At 38.1% G+C, this 22796-nt stretch overlaps 1 protein-coding gene across 1 annotated transcript in view; it reads right to left on the bottom strand.

Annotated features, from left to right (window-relative positions):
- LOC104539492 (extended synaptotagmin-2-like) overlaps positions 1–22732 on the bottom strand; it is a 74173-nt gene extending 51441 nt beyond the window's left edge. Inside the window, exon 1 of the mRNA XM_010183027.1 lies at positions 22442–22732. Within this exon, the coding sequence (XP_010181329.1) occupies positions 22442–22732 (291 nt within the window). The remainder of the gene's footprint in view (positions 1–22441) is intronic.
- Between the last annotated feature and the right edge of the window lie 64 nt (positions 22733–22796).

The following is a 22796-nucleotide window of genomic DNA, read 5'->3' as shown; positions in this document are numbered from 1 at the left end:
CACCATTACTTAGCTTCTCTCTAGTTCCTTCCACTTGCACGTTTTAATTACTTGTTGCTCCAGATGAAAAACTTAAAGAAACTATACCAGTAACTTTTTGATTGATTATAAGGTCACACAATGTAACCAAGTTTCTTGATACAGTTACAATGTAACTAAGAATTCTTGAAAGTTTTCCAGTTATTTCACAAATACCTCCTACATTAGATACCCATCCCTTCTGCTTACATTGGACAGCTAAAATTACATACAAAAACCCTTCTGTATTGAAAACACATTTGTCTAGCTTAAATGTAAAAACATAAATGGGTAACACAATTAGTCTTCATGGACTCTTCATGCATCATCGGTAGAGAAGCAGTGCATACCACAGAAGGAAACTCAGAACAGAAGCTCAACCTGGATGCTCTAAATCACCTTCTCAATGCACAGCATAAGCAGTTATTAAACTACTAAGCCTAAAGCTAGGTGGTGTGGCAAAAATCAAACACGATAAAATTAAATTGTCCTTTGAATTATAAAGGCCAGGTTAATCTGCCTGAACTCAATGCACTTGTAGCTCAAAAAGGCCTGAGAAATTTAGTGAAAGAATTGGGAAGAATCCCAGCATGAAGAGAATGAAGAGTGTCATACAGTGATATTCAAGCTCAATTTAACAGCCATTCACTCCAGTGTTTTCCAGTCGGTAAAGCAGGCTGGCCTAAGGACATTTTAGGTAGAACAGAGCTGAGCGGGGCTAACGGCTTAATCCCACGTATTGCAGGCAGCAATCCCCTCTCTGGGGAAACAAGGAACGGCAGGAGGTGAAGTATTTGCTCCTTGCCACAGAGGAAACCATCCAGAGTCTTCTGCTGCTCAGCACACCCCGAAGAGGTTTCTCTTCAGCCCCAGACCAGGGGTACAACCCCTCCTCTCTAACAGGGGGTGTATCAGCAGGAGGTGTGAAAGGGAGAGCAGAGTAACCAGGCTGCCACAGGTCATTCCAGTAATTCACCTCCAGGGGTACCCCAGCAATTTTCCTAACTTCTTCAACCCGTATCTTCTGAATTGCAAGGAAAAACACACTAAATATTTACTGTTGCAGAACCGCAGGATTCAGTACTCCGGAAAGAGAAGGTTACATTGTTAATAACGAGGGTTCTAACTAACCACAGGCCCTTGCTACTGAATTAACAGACAACTGCTATTTCCGTTATTTTTTGGTAATCTGTTTCTGTTTAGCATGCTTTGGCATGGATTTTGTGTTTGCAGTCCTAAATATATTAAAATGATTAGCCGTTGAACAGCAAAATTCACAGTATTTAAAAAGCCGTATGTTTTCAGTTTGGAGATTAAGCAAGGACTCTTGAAACAGTTTCACTGAGAAATATGAGGGAATGTAGTATCTTTCAATAGAAATCTCTGGAAGATCCGGAAGCAGGCTGAATACAGAAAATTAGTTTTGTCAAACATGTTATCAAAGCCCATAGAATACTTCACAAAGTGGCAATTAGAAGGACCTGCGTAAGTCGGCACGACCAACCCAAAATTAAAAGCTATGTAAAATAAGCAGTACAGGCTTTGATAGTAACTGCCTATAAACAAACAAATATTTTTAAATAATAAACATCAGAAAATTAAAGTTGTAAAGCCAAGCAAGGTTAATTAATGTATTTATTTATAAACCGAAATGCAAGCCATTTAAATATGTGGACAACACATCGGAAAACAAAATAAACCTTAAAAAAAAACCCCAACAATTACGTCCCCTTTGAGCCAGATTTGCACCTATGAGATACAAGTGGTATTAGAAACATATACTTGGTATCCCACTAAATGTTCCAGTAACATTTGACCAGCACAAACATCACCATCCCACATGAACTGCCCCTATCAGTTCAGCAAGCCCCAAGAGCTGCCACAACAAATTACAGCCAGGTATTTAGCACAGCTTTTCCAGTGTGATCGCTGCCGTACTCTCCACAGCCCCCCAAGCTATCTGCTTCAGTGTGAGCATCAAAGTGAAAAATAATTCTTTCAACAACACGGCAATTAAGCACAAAACAAGTTGGCACTTGCAGGACGTTTGAAACAAATGGCTTTTCAACACCTCTGCGTTTCAGTACTAACACAGGAAAGCTACTATTATAAAATGGATATTCCTCAAGAAAAACTGCAATTCTTTCTATGGTATAGAAAGTTTTACTTCATTGGAGCCTTCTGTTACCCCTGTTCCTCTCACCTTCTTTTTAAGATCTAAAGAAAGGCTTCCCTTACTGACCAGTTCAAGCCTGGTAGCTCACATAACCAGGATATTTCAGCACCCTGGTATGTCCCGAAGGACATATTTCCTAACATACATTTGTAGATATCATATCAGGGAGACAAGGAAAATTACTAGCAGCACATAGGCTGTTTTTTGTAAAGTAAAGGCTGAACTAGCATAGAACAGGTCTTCATAAGATGCTGTGAATGCTAGAAGCACTGTAAGAGTCATCACCCCTACCCATACACACACTGTTCAACTTAACTAAAGCCCACAGAGGGATCTCACATCCAACCTTTCTGCAGTGCTAGAATTAAAACACAAAATTAAATGAAAAATACTTAATGCTTTTTTGAATTTTAGCAATAACTATTAATAGTACCTATGTCTCTCATTTAAATAATACAAAGATTATATTTTGATTTTAAAAAAACCAAATATATAAGATACAAATATAATACTCCAATTGAGAAAGTTATCCTTCTGTTTTCCTTCTCCTTAAAGAATTGATTGGAACAGCATTTAGAAAATCAACAAACCTCCAACTTTTGCTAGCAGCCTAGGAAAAATCTGATTAAAGTTGTGGCAGCTGTGAACTCAGAATTCATCCCTCTGCAGCCCTGTAATACCACCAGAATATTCTCACCTGGACTTTCTCCCTAGCTTGTATGGCAATGAATGTCTTTGGCAATGCAAAATAAGCTGTATTTGTGAAAGAAAAGCCCTGCCTAAAAGAGGCTCCAGAGTTTTAATAAACTGAAACAGCAGCCCAGAAGCCAGCCATGCAATTCAGAACAGAAGGACACCGAGATACTACAAAGAACAAGTTTCATTTTCTCCATTAATATCTTTCACTTCAACATTTATTAAATATACTCCACTCATACTGGCAGCGAAGCTTGTCAAGAACTGCATTACTTTTCAGCAATTTGACTCGCCAGGACAAAAACTAGATAAAATTTGCCTAAGTGCTGCTATTTTTGCAGAGATGGAGCAAGCATGCTGCAATACAAAGTTACCCAGAAACCTCCTACTTAGCAGCAGCTTGCCATAACAAAATCCTCCGGGATAGGCATTATAAGCAGCTGCTCTGGAAGAGTGACAGAACAGTAGGCTGCTAGAGAGGGAACTGGGAAATCCTGCTTCTAGCCTGACACTCAGGCTTTGCAGCCCCAACCCCAGGAAAGCTGCACAGCCTAGAAATTAGGAACTGAGCATCATTAACTTGCAGCAGTGTCCCGGCTTCATCACCTGAAGAACAACACAGGACAGGAAGTGTTCCTAAGACTCAAAACAAGTTATCGTAAACAAGAAATAGACCTTTTAAAACTAAATTTTGCTAAATAAAATCATTAATCTTGCCTTAATCTTTCCCCACAAGAAAAAAAAAATCATCAAGATAAATACATAGATTAATGAAATGAAGTTATGCTTCTCACAGTTTGATGGCGAGGCTTTTTATTTTAATTTTAAAATCTTTTTATTTTAATTAAAAATTGCTTCTATTTCATATAAAGGGATATAAATTTAAAAGCACTCATGAGATCACCGGATATATTAGCAATGCAAGGACTATGTTATCATGCAGGTCCACCGAGACCTAAGAGATCACCTCTATATACATTTTCCCAACATCTGACTGGCATCTGCTGCCTGGCAGACCTGCCAAAAGCCAAACCTTCAATTCCACCGTTGAAGTTCATGTCCAGCATTCAGAACGCATCAAGAATAAAGACTCACTGAAAGGGCAATCTTCAAGCTTACAGGCAGTGGAAGACTTCCAGCAAAAAAATTTCAAGGCATTCTTCATCTGATGGTTTACCACTCTTAACAGAAGTGATGCTGAGCACTTCTTCAAGTGAGGACACTAGGAACTTAGCTTTAACTTTTTGATCACTTACTACCCACATTTACAACAGCGCTGTTAGCTACACTGCTTCCTTGCTCAGAAGAACAGAATTAATTATCAACTGTCTAAACAGCAGGATGCCCTTTTCTGACCTCACCTTCAGTGGGCATTCACAGCAATAACAGTTACACTTTAAATGCTGATACTCATTGAAAAGCCAGGACAAGCAGTTAAAAAAAAACAAAAACAAAACCAAAAAAACCCGAACTGAATAGCGTAACACTCTACACAAGAAAAATACTAAGAACTGGATTTATACTGATTCAAGTCTTGCTGTCACACCAAGTTACAGACATCTAGTGCAACCAATGCTTAAAAAATAACACATTTCATGATAGCCCACATTAGCACATCTCCAGATTCCCCCAAGCACTGCAATCACTACTGAAAGCAGAGACCCAGATTTTATATGCTTAAACTGCTGAAAGGTGTAGCATGAACCATAGGTGTAAGGATGCACTGAATTTTACCACTTGGAAAATCCTGCACATTATTCTTTTTGACATGTTCTCAACTCTACCCTTTTATTCTCAAAGTAATTTCATTCCTTCTCCTCCTTTCACAAATGAACTCTTAATACCTTGAAATTTGAGCTTTCAGGTTTTAATTTTTTTCTAAAGGCATTAGCACTTTATTTTCAATTTGTCACATTTCTAAAACATGACATCTTTTGTATTTTTAAGCCTGTAAAACAAATTTCTGTTCAGTTCCCCAGAGAATCCAGACACGTTCCCACCCCACTGCATGCCAGAGTGTCTTGCTGGCTTGATGGTCAACAGAAGAAAAACTTTCCTCTCTGGAGTGCTAAACATTTGCTTTCAAAATAGCTTATACAACCAGTGTGCAGCACAACTTACTCTCCTTTGAATTGTCTGCAGCTATGAAAAGAAGTGCTGGGCTCTGCACCAAGCTGTCAGCCCTCCTTGTTGTTGCCGTCTAGACTCAAACATTGAAGGTTTCTTCTCCTTTCACTCCACTGACCCACTGCCCGCTTTACTCACCCCTGTAGTCAGCAGCTCTGATTCACTAAGACCAAAGTTCCTTCACCAGGGAGATCTTATTCCTGTTAACGCTTGCTGGATTACACAGCTAATCTCTGGAAAGGAACCATGCAGGCGTTATGCTTAGACTAAAATGGCCATCAATTTTCAAGACAGATAAGTGTTCAAGTACTGATCACCTCTGCAGGACCGCCTGTCCTCTTGCTCCGGCAGATTAAGTGTCCTTTCCTGTCTTTAAGTGGCTTACCGGCAGCTAATTACTGAAGAGTAAAATGATCTCCTATGACTCAATGTGCACCTTTTAGCATGAAACATCTACTGAATCCTGAATTTTATAGGTTAACCTTTTTATTTTCTTTTTTTTTTAATGTAATCTATAACTCACAACACATTTGAAACAAATCTATGTGGACTCTAACAAGACAAATACAATTCACTTACATTTTACTGGTTTGGGGGTGTGTAAACTGCAAATTTGTGCAAAAATACAAAAGAGGAAAACAGAGAACTTTTTTTTTGTGGTATTCAAGCTAAAATACAGTATCAGAACATGGAAATTCAAGCTGGATTAACCTGCAATGTAAGAAGTCAAACAAATCTGTAGAATATACTCATTATTTAGCTTTTGTGCTTCTTGTTTAGTTCTTACACTAAAAGAAAATACACATACACTCATGTTTTGAGTCAATCTGACTTCTAACACTGGCAAAACTTCTAAATACTGCACTTCATCCAGTACTGTCCTATCAGAGTTATTCTCACCATTAAAACATTTTTAAGCATAACCAGAAATCATTCAGGGTATAACTGGCATTTTTAAATCCCCCTGTATCATTTTAGCTGAAACACTAGAAACCTATCATAGAAAATCCAGAAAGGGTAAAGAGTATAGACAGACTGGCAGTTTTGTTGAACCTGTAAATATTCAGTGATAAACTCTCTCTGAAACTATAACACTGTTGAGAAAGTAACAGAAAGCAGAACTTTCTAATAATGCAAAATCAAAGAGTGGCAATGTTTAATTTAGGCCTCAGTTAACATAGTGATTAAAAGTGGTGAGGAGGGAAACCTTAGTTAACCTAATAGCATCAGGTATCAGATGACAAGCAGCTTACATGCAAGAAGCTCAGTATTTCCAATAAGCAGGTGCACACTAAAATTTCTAAGATTTATGACACTTGTTCTCTATCCTCTCTGAAACAATGTTGACTCCCCTCCTCCCCATGGACTGTATTTCAGCATAGAATACAGTATGGTGTTATTTGTTAGAGAAAGAGACTCAAAATATATCACACATTTCATTGGCAACACATAACGCAGGAACTTCTGCACTAGAGATCAAAGGCCCAGCTAACACAGCTACCAGAAGTGATATCTAAGGAAAAAGAAAAAACAGAGCAGTCCTACAGAGTTATCCTACTCTGGATGTCCTCTCAGCTAATGCAAAGGCTGACTGTAACCTTTAGCAGCGATTGTCACCCTCCTTTGCCCTTTCCACGCCAAAAATGCTCAGCCCCTTAAAAAAAAAACATTTAACAATCCATTTTTACAAATTCCCTTGCATCAGATAAGTTTAAGGCAAAACTGATGCTCTAGACTTCAAGCGCAACCCTTATCCTCATGCAGGATCATGCTGGAAATACGAGACAATGAAATACACCCTATAAAACACTCTGACCACTAAGTTCCAATCCACTGCAATTGCAAGCATCATTATCCTATTTCTGTTTATAAACTCCACCTTTAAACCATGGAGTTGAGTTCGCTACCACTCCTCAGCACAGCCCAGGAAGTGCAGCTCTAGTGTGTTTTTGGTCGGCTGGGTTGCTAAGGAAAAACACTAAAGCACTCCTTGCTAAATCAAGTTTCTAAACTTAGGTATGCTACATCACATGTTTGTGTTGTAAGGTGGAACCAACACCCAGACTGCTTCCCAGCTAAATTAACTATTATTACCATCCTTAAATACCAGTCTTACTATTTTGACTCTATGCATTAGCAACAAACAGATACTTTAGAGGAGAAAAGCTTCACCAAATGACAGAAGATAATGTTCAACACAAATAAAAATCCCCAGCAAATCCCCACCCAGAAATATCACCTGGGATTGAGGTAGAAAAGGCATTTTCATCATATATTGAAAAGGTTTTACAAACATGTTTTCAATCTGCACCCACAGCTTGTAATTCCTGTATACATCCAAATCGTGGATCTGTCTTGTGAGCCTCTTTTAGCTGGAATATCTATCCCATGACTGAGCTTAGCACCTCTTAACCAAGAAGCTATTTTAGAAAAAGCAGAGTAAGTGAACTTAAATCAAACCTGCTAAAGGAAAAGGCACTACTGAAACCACATCCTCTGAGGAAGACATGCGTGCTTATGCTACTGGATTGAAACACGTGGCATCTGCACAGCATAACATCCAGCAAGATGCTCATCTCCCACAAGACCAATGCTTTCTGTCAGCCACACAGTCAACAACAGAAAAACAGTATGGGAATGTCAGAAGCAGCAGGTTTTCATATACAAATGCAAAGCTTCATTTTTTCATTCTGGAATTACAAAAGTGGGTAAACTCCTGGTCCAAGTAAAGTCAGCTTCCAAACTCCTATACATTCAGTAGTTTCAGAGGAAGAATCCTTCAGCAGATGGGACACAACATACACAATTTTGCCCTGGAATGCAGATATAGTGCCTAAGACAAATACAGCATTAAAACCAGACTGACAGCCCAGCACTGAGACTTAAGACAGACATTCAATTTTCATTAAAAATAGTAAAAATTTGAAATCAACAGAATTTCACACTTACAGAAATTGTTGTTCTAGACTACACACAGAACAAGTAGGAGGATAAAGTGTGCTTGCAGTCTCTCTCTAGACTGGTACAATAATTTTTATCAGAAAGTGAGTTCAATACCAAAATATCCCATCCACAGCTCTACAAGATTTACGATCATCTGCAAACAGATGAATACTGCCTGGCAGCCACCTCTGCGTTTGCAACATAATAAAGTCCACACTTAGCAAAAAGAAAAATGAAGGTTCTCAAGTGGAATTGAAGCAGAGAAGTAAATGAGTGCCACAGGACATGCACCACCAATTCTCCAGCACACTACTACATGTTGTAATATTTTAGTTAAAACACGCTTAGATATTTACAGTCCCGTTTACCTTTTGATTTGTGTGCTCAGCAACATTTGTTCAGTCACTTATCCTCCCATGCAAGTCTTTACAAATCAGCAAAGTCAACGGGAAAAAAAGTATCCATTTTTTATAGCAGGAAATTTGGAGTTTAAAACCAACATTTGACTTTTTTTTTTTAATTATTGGCTAGTTTTCAAGAGGATAACATCTTTTAAGAGATCAGTAGTGAATACAAAAATACAAATGACTAAATATAAACAAAGAGCCCAGTTGTCAGTTTGCAATGCTCCCCTTCAACCTACCAAGGTTTCTGCAGGCCCTGGTTCCCGGAAACGTCCCCCAAGATTCCAGACCCTGCAGACACAGACACTCTGCTCATGTTATGACTGCAAACCATCACTGATATTGTCTTTCAAAATATTTGTCTTACAATGCTCTGCATCAAAACATTCTCCAGCCTCTGTTAAAGAAAGAGTTTTTCCATCTTAAAAAACAGGGAAAGTGATAATACACTCTAAAAAACAAATCCTCCTCCTAAGCTAGGCTATTTTTAAAACAATACTGGAAACTAAAGAATCTGCCTTCCTCTGTTGTTTATAACGTTTAACATTTGTCCATATATGCCTTAAATGATAACCCATTTCAATTTCTCTGCTTTTAAGGTAAATTCACTGATTTTATTTGCCTATACAGAGGAGTTCCTGTATTTTTTGAAAGAATATATGTTAGTTTTTTTACACAAGCAGTTACAGAACCAGCCTTTCAGTGGAATCATAAACTGCGGGAAAACTATCATCTTTAGTATACACCAAAGGTTTGCAATAACACCATCAATTTACTTCCAGGTAGTATGCCCAATCAAGTGTGCCCAGTTGCTGACCTGCATCACAAAAACTAGTTCCTATACACACAGCCATTGCTTATGCTCAGCAAGTGCTTGCATGAAGATGTTTACCCACACCTGAAATGAGCCCTTCTGTAAAGGCAGTTACTGCTCTTCAAACAAATGACGGGTGGCAGGCAGCTGAGTGATTGAGATTTGGTATTTTCTTGGGTGCAGAAGAGGAATCCAGCAGCGTTAGACTGCTGGATTTTTGGGGCGTTTGATAGACAGGGTGGAGAGGTACCAAGAGTGAAGAAAGAAGAGCTGGATACATTTTTCCTTCTATAAATGCATCGCAGAGCTGTCACCTCTTCTCTCATATTACTGATTATCATCAGTGGTGAAGATAACTCAAGCATTCCAGGATCTCTTGAATATTCTTTTCCCCAAAGTCAACCATTACTGTCTATATTCTTCCACTTCCCGATTTAGCAGTAAAAATAGCCATCAGAAGTCAATACTGCTTTAATTAATGACAGCAATGGTAAGTCACTTTATAAAAATACTGTCTACAATTGAATCAGTATTAAGTACACAGTACAGTCTTTAAAGTCAGAGTTGCTTGTAACTGATAGTTCAGCTCACCATTTCTGCATTCCAATGCACACCTACTGTCCCACTTTGGGTATCTGCACAGTGTACAGCTCAAACACAGATACCAGATCATACCCACTGCATTTTGGTTACAGTTTACAACCACAGGAAGACTCTTCTTACATCTCAGCAACACTTTGATGCTATTCCAGAGGTTTCCAACTTTAAAGATTCAAACATTGGTGATCTGCATGCAATTGCTGAATTATTATTTTCTAATTCAAACAATTATTCTTTTCTAATTTTCAAAATCCTAAATCCAAGAATGGTCTAGTCATTCTATAGCTGCTTTATCATTAATAGGCCAAAGTAAGGGCTGCTGGAGAAATACATCTGATATCTTGAAACATTTCTCCCATGGTCAGATAGAGTCCTCTGGAGATGCCTAGATTAGTCATAAAGAAAATCTTCAGTGAATTTGGACTTATATGTCTAAATTTAGGTTAATCAAATTCCAGCTCTAAGTGGAAACTAAACACATTGTGCCTAAAACCAAATGAGTATTAGTTCTACAAATGCAAATGAATTTGTATCAATTAAAGACAACTGCTGGAACTGCAAATAATCAACCACCTAGTCAATCAGCTCCCTAAAATCTAGCTTCAAGAAATCTTTCCCATGGCAATGCCAGAATAACTATGCCACTTTGATTGTTCCTAAGCAGAGCCTCCTTAACTTGCACTTCTCTTGAAGCAGAGGTTAATGTTTGTGCACATGCAGGGAGTCGTATGTGCAGCCAAGTCACTGCTCCTCCTAAACTCTCGGCAGATTTTACAACAGATGCTGCTGCACAGTGCTAGTAATTTTTTTATAAGTTCCACAACAGAATATTTACTACATGTATTAATTAAAATCTAACAGCTGTGGCCCACATTATTCCTTGCTAAATTTAGGCATGTAAAAAGTAGCAGTGAAGTTATGGCCTCATTACTCCAGGTTCTTCTTTTACAAAGAAAAGGAGCCTCCTGCAAGATGTACATCTCAGAAATGAGATGCCTAAGTCCAGTAGGCTGAATTTGCTACAGCAAACTTCATTGTGTGCATTAATTGGCAATAGATTTTTTTTTCCATGGCTTTTACTATTGATTGTGTTGTTTTAGGCCTGAATCCCAGCCCAATACAACTGACGGATATTTTCAGCAGTCTAAGATCTGTATGCAGCTCTTAATCACATTTAATAGCTTTCTTGCAAAAGATATCACTTGAGTTGAGGAGAATGCAGTGATGACAGTTAAAATGAAATCAAACCCCCTGAGTAAAATGCCACAGTTATTTTCAGAGATCCGCAACAAAGAGTGGTTAATTTGCAACTACAGCACTACAGCTGAAAAAAGTGTTTTCAAGAATTTGATAAAGGCTTTTCCATGTACAACCAGCCTCTGAGAAAAAAAGCAAGGATTTTATTTCTTTGCAATATCAAAGGGCTGCTGAAAGCAAATCCACCATTCTTGTTGCCATATATGATTTACTGCATCTGACACAGTCCTGACTCTGCTCAATGTATTTGAAAAATTGTTAGGACACCAAATAGTCAGCAAGCTTAACATACATCTATGACTTTTTTTTTTAAACTAAATAAATTGAAGAATCTTGTTTTAACTAAACAGTCGAAGATCTACATATCTATGGAAAAGTCTACAATCAAAAGTAAATTGCAAACTAAATTGGAAAAATTAATACAGTCTTTGGGATGTGTATTTCAATGTCTCATTCTCAATGTTCTCTTTTATCCTCAGGAGCTCATACAGTTACTTTCTGTTAAAACAGCAGCATCTCAAATCCCGTGTCACTGACTAATCCGAGTTGCTCCAAATCAGAGGGTTTTTTCCATTTCACTTAGTGGGAGATGGCAACGCAACACCTCCACTTACACACTGCGTTTGCTGGAGCATGACAGGCGGGAATGTTATTTCCATACGCCTGGCAATGCAAACAATCAGAGCAGCAGAAAGCAGAGCTGGAGTTCATCACTTTGACTGCTGGAAGGACAAACTAAAACCTGCAATACAACTGGGGCTGACAAAAAGAAAAACCATTTCCCCAAGCACTGCAAGTCTCAAGCAAGAAAGCAAATGACCTTTTAAGTTCTTACGCATTACATCTTAACCAGAAGCTTATGTGTTACATGGGAATCAAGAATCATAAGTTTACAGTAAAGGAAATTCCAAAGTGATTTGTCAGACCTTAAAACCCATTAATTTTTGGAAACAGATGAACTAACCTCCTCTATCTGGCAAGTGGATACATATCTACTGCTTTTCAATAAATTGGAGCTTAAATGATATTCTACAGTTTTTCAGCTTGCATTCTGAGGACACAGACGTGAATCAATGTTATTACAGTCAAGGATAAATGCTTTAAAGCAACTGTAAGTATAACCACTTCCATCCCTTCAGCAGAGTTTCATTTAAAGGACAAATGCCTCCACTTCTTATTCTAAAAAAAGCTTTAGAAAATATCTCCCAAATATTTGACATCCCAAATACCAAACTTACTTGAAGTGAAGATGAAAGTTTGAATGTCTTCAGACAGAACCAACACAGACTGTTTCCCAGTGTCTCATAATGGGTTTCCCATTACACATTTCATAGGTAAATGTTTGAACATCTCCAAAATATGTCCATTAGGCCTTAGTGGTCCTAGCTTCACTTATTTCCAAACAACAACTGCCCACTACAATTCCCTCCCAATTATTATTCCTTCCCAAGAATATCTAATTTCAGGTATATACACTTGTACTTCAAAAAATTCTGTATTTAAGAAACAGGTATACCAATAACATGGGTGTGCTAAAAGCAAATTATTTAAAACTGAATTATTGTTTTAAAAGAACACTTTTGTAGTTTCTTGTCTCTCAGATAGTAACGTTAAAGCTTCTATTCTTATTTGAGAAACTGATTTGTAAAAAAAGTGATTTCCAAATCAAATCTATTTTCAGGCTGTTACTATGGCTCTGTGTGTAACAGATCACCCTAATGAACTCAAAATGAAAAAAAAGCCCAAAAGTGCATTGGGGTTTTTTTTTGTTTGGTTTGGGGTTTTTTTTAAATCAAAGTAATAAAGTGAACAGATTGGCAAGATTTTAGTTACTCACTTTAGGGACCTTATGAAAGACAGGACACACATGGAAAGAAATTTCAGTGTAAAAATGCAGAATATTCAAAACACAAAGGAACTGGGAAAAAAATGGTTAGCAAATGTTTTCTGTTACCATGCATTTATGTTAAGACCTGAAAACAGCACAAGTACACATTATATGCAACTTTTTAAAAAGCTTTATTTGTAGTCAAATTTCCTAGAAAATTAATTCTCATTACAAAGATTCGTATGAACAACAGAAATTAGAAAACTGATTTTATCAAAGGAACATGGATAGTTTAGGCATATCTGTGTCGACACAATACTCATACCTAACACACCCCAGGAAGACAAAAAGCAAACAAAAAAAGCCACTTTCACAAGCCCAAATATTTTCCCTAAAATATAAACCAACATATCATGAACAAACAGAGGACAAGAAATTACTACAATTTAAAGTAATTTATCAATCGCTAAACACATACAAGTCAAATGACTGAACACTGAGGTTTTTGTTCCCCCCACGAAATACACTCTTATTTCCTGGCTGCTATTTGACATTCAACTGGCAGAGGGTGGGTGGGTGGAAAAGTGTTCTTTTTCTAGTTCAAGTATTTTAGGAGAAAGTCATTGGGTGAGGAACACAGCATTTTAAAATATCAATTTAGTTTACACCATAAAATTGACTACTAGCCACACATACAAGAGAATTTAGCACTCTAGTTCAACAATTAGCAAGATGCATCAATCGACTTCCTTCACACTTCAACATATCTTGAGGTTACTTTTAAAAATGAAACACGAAGACACTGCATTTTTAGAGACTCATGCACTTTCTTCCCACCTCCCTTTTAAGACAGACAATGATGGGATACAGGACAATGGATTTTCAATACATTTAATTTTGCATTTGGTGTCACACCTTTCAAAATCTTCCCAAAGGAAACTATTTCAGTCTGTATGGATACTTCATGTGAGCCAGTATCTGACCAAAGGAATGCAAACAATGGTTACGGAAACAGCGCTCAGAGCGTCTCAACTGAAGTCTTCATTCAAATGGATGCAAAAAGGCATGCAATTTACATCACAAATATCAATCTCTCAGGTGAAAGCGCTTGCAACTGAACTAATGTAAACTTGCCCCATGCTGCTATACGGTAAGGACAGCCAAATGACAATGTAATGCTTGGCTGTCATATGACAGCTATTTTCAGCCAAGTCAAACTAGCTTCGTATTTCTAGTAACAACTTCATGGTACATAATTCTGAACTGCTTCGGCTGAAAACCGTTAGCTCTGTTCAAAACTTTCAACTCCTGAGAAGTCTGCAGTCACATCAGGGTGTAGCAGACAAAACTTTGTGCAATGACTCATACGGGAACACTCGTCTTCCAAAGGTTATTTATGTAACAGGAGCTCCATTTGAAAAATTGCATGTTTTAGCAATTTGCTGCATAGAATTTTAATACTAGCTATTTAGCTGACAGGCATCTGAACGACTTCAAAAGTCTCACTACCTCCCACAAAACACCTCTCTAAAGATAGCCATCTTATTTTTTTTTTCTTGCTAGTACACAGAATAGTGAAACAAATATAGGTATTTTATTTCTTATCCTTTGTAAGTCACAACTGGAGGCTGAAAACTGATTTAAATGACAGCTTAAAACAAAAATCATAGAATACTTCAGGTTGGAATGGACCTCTGGAGCTCATCTGATCCAACCACGCATTAGAAATAGGGCCAACTTTTAAGTTGGAACAAAGAACTGAGAGTTTATATGTTTGACGATTAAGTACGTCAACAGGTCTGTTGAAGAAAACAAAAGAACTCAGATGTGCAACCTGACACTATAAACTATTCAAGTTCAAACTTTGCTTCCCCACAAAGTCACCCCAGCAGAGTTATTGGCTGTTTCTCTCCAAGAAGGTCCTCTCCATGCAGGCCATTGTTTGATTTCACTTTAAACCTGACCACAGGCTTCCATAACCTCCTTTTTGCAGGCATTAACACTTGCGTGGTTGCACAGTAAACTAACCCAAGGAACTGATCCAGCTGAACACTAAACCTGGCAAACAACTTAGAACTCAGTGGCCAAGTAAATTCTAAAGCTGGCACAAGAAGACAGTGGGAAAATGCAACTGGATGCAGAACATCCTTTTTGTCAAGAGTGCTCATTTACTTTGTTTGGAAACTGCAGAATCATTCTCAAACTATTAAACTCCCTGATTCTCTGCAATAGGCATATCTGAATGCAGAGAAAAGCCTACAAATAAAATTTAGGGATGCTGACTATACATATTCTCATTAATAAGGAAGAGGCTTTAAAATTCTCAGTGCTCCTCTTAACTTTGAACAGTATCACAGGAAGCACATAGAGAGTATTAAACAAAACAAAAAAGGCTGCACTATTTAAGCTGCAAAGAAAGCAAGAACTCCACCAGTCTAACAAAGACTGGTACATGAGGCATGCTAGAAGCTATTGGGAATAAAACAAAAGAAAATAAAACCAACCAACCAAACAGAAGTATGCTGGGGATGGGGATCAAATGACTCTGTAAGAAGGCTGCTTGCAGGTAACATATCAATGAGATTCAAGAGGAGATGGGACACAGCTCCTCACATGAGCCCTGACATAAAGGCAGCGACTCCAGAGAAACACAGAACTATGTAAAGGAAGAAGGGATCAAGACAAAGCATCTTGAGAAGCTGAGGTAAATGGGATGGGCTCAGAAAGGCCAGGGTACTTGTTGAACACATGCTCCTAAAGTAAGGAAAGGATCCAGGATTCACAAATCTCACCTTTGTAATGAAACTTCCTTATAAAGCAAGTCTAATCTGGACTAATTCTAGTCAATGAAGAAACCTACTATTGCTATCAGTTACTCCATTAGCTGACATGGCAAATTTGAATAACCTCACTTTCCAGGCCTGACAACAATTATTTGGTGACTTATTCTTTGACTGCCAGCTAAGAAAAGTCCCAAAATTTACATTAAAAACATAATAAAAGCAACAACATCTGAGAAATCAAAGCACAGAGAATGTGACAAGTGCCACCTTGGTTCTTTATTTTCAAAAAATACACAAGCATACTTAATTACACGATCATATTTTCCTGTTTGCCCCAACAGAACTTTAGACTCATCCTGTGAGTAGTCAAGACTTCCTCAAAAAAGGTCTTAAGACTATCTAAGAAATGCAAGTGCTGTCCAGATTCTCTCTTTTGCTACAAAATCAGAAAAGGATTCAGTGCATGGCAGATGGGACTGAAGGAGGGTCCTGGGTCAGTTCATGGTCAGTTCTTGGACACCATTGAACACATCAAGCTGACAAGAGGCTTCCACTGTTTCACACATGGTCTCTTTCAGCAAATTCTTCATTTAATTCTTTTCTCTTATTCCTCATTCAACATTTTCTTTCTAAACTTTACAGAATTCTTTCCTCATTCAACTGAAACAAATCTTACCCAGAAATATCAAAGGGTCATATGAGCCAAAAGTTAGAAAAATTATAAAATGCCACACCTCCCTCAACAGTTTGGTTTCATAATATACTTAATTCAAGCTGTTGTTTAAAATAAAAACACTCTCCCCCGTTATAGAAATGCTGTTTCCCCACTGTTCTTACTCACATTTGATGCTGGATACACTTCATCCCTCTATGTCCTCTCTTTTCATTATGCATTCACAAACACCATCCAAATATAAAGATTTAATTTTCATATTTGAATAGGTGCAGTATTCCCCTGAACACGGAAAAGCAGCTCGACATACACTGTATTTGAAACTCTGCTGGTCTGTCAAGCTTGGTACATAAAACTTGGATGCTGGCCCCTGCTAGGCCACATCAAAGCTCTGGTGGGGTGTCCGTCCTAAAGGGAAAGGGCAGTATCAGATTTAATTTATAGTGTCCAACAATAAAGAAAAATTAAGATAAATATGAGACTTCACAGGTCAAAACCCCCTGTATCTAAACTAACACAAAATCTCTTATTTCTGTAATCCTCCCAGAATAATTACATTCTTTTATTGATTCCCCTGGATCTAGACATCAAAACATATCAAATCAATGGCATAGGTTTATATATAATCATTAACTGCTGCTTTCAGAATCCATGATACTACTAGAAGGCTCTGACAAACTCGTTTCAGACACTACAGAGGATATTTTAAAAATCAGCACTCTTTCAAAACATCAGATTTTAAAGTGAGTTTTAAAAACAGCTTTCACAAACCCACACCTCCGAGTCAGTACAGGCACGTGGTCAGCACAAAACTGCTGCAAAGCTCAAAAGAAGTTGTGCTAAAGGCAATATCAGCAATTAGAGAACCTTTTCAGTGCTATAATTAGTGATGATTTGATAAATGGGAGATTAACTGCACTATAAATCAAATTGTAAGTCGAAGATTTTTATCTTACCAAAAAAAAAAAGAACAGGACACCAAGTCACTGGTTTGAATACTTAACATTTCAAGAACAGGCTTTCGTTACTATAAACTACAATGAAAATGTTTTGACAATAACCTTGATTCATCTGCCTATTTCCCAGCAGGCTCTCCTGTGCAATAAAAAAAAAGAGTAAATCTGAGAATGCATATCCAACTACACTCTGGGATGTGCCAACAAGCTCAAAAAGCAGTAGCCATTTAAAGTGAGAAGAATCCTGTAGAAGAGGCAGAAAAGCTTGGCCACTACTCCAGGCTTTTTTTTATTCCATGAAACCTCACTCTTTGCTGACAAGATCTTTATGACTCCCACGTTTTCAAATACGGCTAAAGCTGAGCCAGCCCTCAAATGCAAAACTATTTAGGCATGGAAACACAACTAGCAGAGTAAATTGAAAATAAAATTTTTAAAAGAAAAACAAACCACCAAACAAGCTAAAAGGTTTTGTAAACATCTTCCTTAGTTATTCAGAAAAACAGCACATTTAAATAACACATTTGCAGCAATCCTAAAAGTCAGTAATAACTCTTACGTAATAGCAATTTGCTATATGAAAAATGAATGCATTGTGTGTGTATATATACATGTGTATTTAGAAGGCCTGTGGCACCTAAAAACAGTTCAAGAAGCACACCAATACTTTCAGATTAATACTTTTTTTAGTACGTTGATATAATGTTCATAAACATCAGTTCATCATGTGGCTTTCTACTATAAATATTTTGGAAAAGGATCTTTACATATGAATCACAGTGATGCTTACCACATTACTATGTGAGGGAATGTGTCATGTGACAGACAGCACAGTTTTAACACACTAAATTTGAAAACCTTAATTGAGAAACAGGAAGGTGTGATCAATTGTCCAACATAATGCCCTTTTTTCCCCTCTGGTTCTCCACTCCTAAAACCATCACTCACACATCTCTAACTTTGGAGTACTCTATGAAAATCTAAGAAAAGAAGGTTACTTTCTCAACTACAAGAAGTAATAATGAACCAAATTTAACTCCTAAAAAAAAGAAAACAAAAAAAGAAAAAAAAACCAAACTAATCACACACACAAAATAAGTCACAGAGCCCACGATACACATATGCATTCACACATACACTACGAGGTACCTAGAGCAGAAGGCAGTTTTGAAAAAAAGCAGTCAAGCAGAAGGAGGACGTGGACTTCAGTTGTGAAGTGCTCACAAGTTATTACTCTGTTCTTACTCACATCCCTTCTCACTTTCCAGATGCAGGCTGGCAGCCTAGAGCACACGGCCATCTGCAGCACTAACCATATAAACTGATTAGATCCAGCTTAGCATTAAGTAGTTGTACATGGAAGTAATTTTTCTTACACATCACTCCTTGGTGAATTCAATCTAACACACTAACGTTTGGAGAAAGGATCAGAAGAATGTGCCATAATGCCTCACAGCCTTCCTTTTCGTATTTTAGTATGTTGGATAAAAACCCACATAAAATTCCTACAGCTTCAGTAATAACAGCATTAACCGAAAGTATAATTAGAAGTTAAGAAGATCTTTTTGTTCTATGGCAATTAAAAACAAACATTGCACTGCAGAAGTACACTCGTTTATCAGGTTTACTGAGAACACACTTAACACCCACCAGCAGGGATTCTTTGGATCCTGTCCTGAACTATCAATCCAAGACCCAGTTGGCAAGTCTGTGCATTAAGAAATCCTCACATCAAACACACAAAGAGCATAACCACCTCAACATTCTCTGCAGAGGATGTGACCCTGCAGTTTGAGCTACCAAACCATTTTTCTTCCTCGAACGTACTGGGTCTGCCTTCCCAGTACCAGTAGATACCAAAGTTTTGTTGCTTTAACAACATAACTGGTGCATTTGACAAGAAACTCATGGAAAGGCTTGGTGGGAAAAGAGTTTATGCAGATTGTTTTCTTTTACCTGAAGTAGATCAGAAAACAAAACAAAAAATCCAAAACCCTAAAAATCACTCCAAACTAGAGCAGCAACTCTCGAGCAAGTCTGCAGGACCCAAAATTCTACGGCAAACTTGTAATTTGTGTTTTAATATGGCATAACTTTTACTACGGTGATGTACAGAATTTCAGTTTCTGTAAAATACATTGTTAGGGATACAAAGCAAACTCTCCAAATCTGTTTTCAGAATGAATTATTTTAAAATGCTAAGATATATTCCTATTTTGGTCTCCTGCTGATTGCTGACAGACTGCACACAGATATAGCTTCTGGTATCAGGCCAAATTTACAATAAATCTAGGGAAAAAATTCAGCAAGGCTTTTTACCTGCGTGTTGAAGAAGACAGAAGTCAAAGTTTCACTTATTCAGAAAGACATCAAACATGATATGGCATGCTATGAAAGCTGCGTTAACTAACCAAACCCCCCACAACGGCAAAATCAGATTAACTTTTTTGGTTGTTCTGAGAAAGAATGAAGTAAATTTGTTATATTACTTAGATCACAAAATTCTATTACTGTTTTAAAAATAAAAGGCAACATGATATCTGGCCTTTAAAAATTGAAAGTGCTGGTCTCCTACCTCCTATCCTCTAAGAAGTCATACTTAAATTGCTACTTTCCTTATATATGTTATCTCTTACTTACATTCACTCCAGTAAAAAATACATCTAGTGTACAAAATTGTTGCTAAGGAAGGGGAAATGTTGACTTTATTTAAAAACCATTTCAATCTCCAGTCCTCTCATTGTAAATTCTGCTGCCTAGCTTTAAATGACTTGGAAAAGCATCTACCTCTGCTCCCTCCCACCCCATATAATCAGTGACATCTCCCAAATACGCAGCAGAGCTAGAACTACATGTCAGCAAGTCTGTAAGTACAGATCTTACTCTTTTAAGACAGTTAACAAAATACTTTTTAGCACAAACATATTTATTTTAAATAATTCAGTGCTGACATTTTAAATAACATAACTTGTATTCATGTTGAACTAATTAATTCTGCATGCACAGTACAGAATATTCCTATTGTATAACCACCTGCTTACAGAAGAAGTAAATTTAATTTAGGAAACTAATAGTTGTAACTATGAATTCTAGCATAAGAGCACAACAGTATAACTTTTAAATCATAACTGAGCATATTGCCAGCAGAAAAATCTTAGTTATTTACTTCTAAAATAATCACTTTCTTAAAAATAAATAACTCAATGCAGCATCACTGTATACATAACATGAATCCCTAAAGCAGCAATCAATCCCAAGGTAGACGGGAGGGGCAGAAATCACACCTTACATACACTGCTACTCAGCTAAAGTTCTTTTCCAATCAAGAGCCCAGAAAGACACCCCACGTCAAATAAATGTTTGGGATGTTACATAACTTTAATTGAAAAAGAGTTTATTACATCTCAGTTACAGTCTCAGTAGAGTAAAAAGTTTCCTATATTTAAAACACAACACTATCCTAGTCAAGTAATTTGAAGTTTACTTCCCTGACCAGAAACCAAAGGAACATACTCCAGTTTGGAACTCACATTGAGATCGATAAACTTGATACCTATTCAAGAGATGTCAGGCTCTACATACCATCCAGTAGCTCTTGTCTGAAATCTGATCAAAATCCATGAATCTCCAAGACAACACACATAAAGCAGAAAGAAGAAGAACTGCAATTTTATAAGACACATTAAGGAGGCAGCAAAAAGACTCATACAAAGCTTTATGACCATGACATCAGACATTGAAAACTGCTTTTGATTTAAGTGGGCCTTTGGTTTTCAGAAGAATTCTGCTTTCCAGATTGCATTTCATCTGGATGCTACATGTGTTTGGAAGCATGATACTTCCAGAATATAGCATAAATGTTAGCAAAAACAAAAGAATTAAGACCTGTAAGATTTAAGAACATGATTAGAGTGAAAAAAAATTAAAAAATCCCAAAGCAATAGTAATTTACAATACATGTGGCAACTGGTGTATCAGAAGGTCACACTTTTGGGGAAACCCTGCATATTGATCAGTTGCTTTCTCATAATACCATAGGATATCCAGGTGTTTGCAGCCAGCACTCATTCCTCTCTATGATTTTTTGCCTCTGACTTCAGTCAAGAGGCCTCTTTCTAAATCTTTAGTTATTTTGATAATTCCAAACAGGAATTAACTGTCATTTTATCAAACGTAACAAGCTGTGACTTAAAATAAAATTTACACACAGCACTAAGCTCAAGTATCTACTGCTTAGTTACCAGCAGATAGTTACTATATACAACCCTCCACAACAAATCTAGTTTCAATTAATTCATTTTAAATGCATCAAATCAAAACAATTTCATTGCATGGCTGCATTATTACAAGGGGAAAAAAAAACCCCACCACAGATCTCTATCATGAGATATTAGCCACATTACAAAGACTCACATTTCAACTTCAAGCAGTAAAACCATCTCATCTCTTTTAAACACACTCTCCATTTTTACCATGATCTTCCACTAGAACTTGGGTAAAAGGCAGGAAGAAACAGAAGTAAAAAGGACTCCCATTTCACACTTATACCCTATATACCCTCCAGGTATCTGTAACTCCTATAACTTCCTTAGCAGGGCTGGGACAGGTCACACCAGAGCAATTTGATCACATGAAAACAGCTACTCGGATACGTATCATCACAACACTGCTCCATGCACAGACACCACAATGAGTACTTTGCAGAGCTGTGGGTGGCTACAACTGAGGAGCAGAGAGTAGCCAATAAAGAAATCCCATTGAAAGATTTAGCAGAAACCCTCGAGGTTTCAGGTATGGAGACTACGAGAGCAGCAAGCTCTGCACAGCAGATCACTGGGGCAGACATGGACATACAGAGGCCTGGATGAGCCCTGACACTGTCAGGTGGCTGTCGGCCGTATTCAAAACGCTGTCAATCCTCCAAAGTAAAAATTACAAAGAAAAAAGTATTCAACTTTGAAGCTGACTTCCAGTTTAAGAAGATAATAATGGTAGTTGTAAAGACGTATTAGAAAGCCTGAAAAAAGATACCGATTCTGTCTCCCTCTAATCTCAACTTTTTTAAGAAAAGGGTTCTGCCCGAGTCACGAGAGCAACGCGCCGTAGAAAGCTCGCTACATCCAAGACTGCGCGTCGCTGGCATCTGAGAGGAAAAAAAACCTAAACCCCGAGGTAAAGTTTATTTTTGCGAGGGAAACCCCGGCCATGACAGGTCCAACGCTGCACGGCAGCGCCGCGGGGCTGTCTCCGCACGGCAGACGCTGCCTCAGCTGTCGCGGGTGGTAACGAACCGGGTGGCCGCGCCGTGGCCGCCGGGCCGCGGGGACCGGCCACCCCCGGAGGAAGGAAGGGGGGTCTCTCTGCCTGCCCACGTCCGGCAACGCCGCTCCAGCCGCTGGACGCCAAGTCTCCCTGGCAAACCGGGACGAGGATCCTAGGGGACGCCGGAGATGCCATCTCCTCATGCCCTCCCTCCCGCCAGGCCAACTTTGGGGCTCCGGCCCCCAAGCCCACAGCGAGC

This window comes from Mesitornis unicolor, unplaced genomic scaffold, assembly GCF_000695765.1.
Source record: "Mesitornis unicolor isolate BGI_N332 unplaced genomic scaffold, ASM69576v1 scaffold43044, whole genome shotgun sequence".
NCBI lineage: Eukaryota > Metazoa > Chordata > Aves > Mesitornithiformes > Mesitornithidae > Mesitornis > Mesitornis unicolor.
This window is presented reverse-complemented; position numbering and strand designations above follow the sequence as displayed.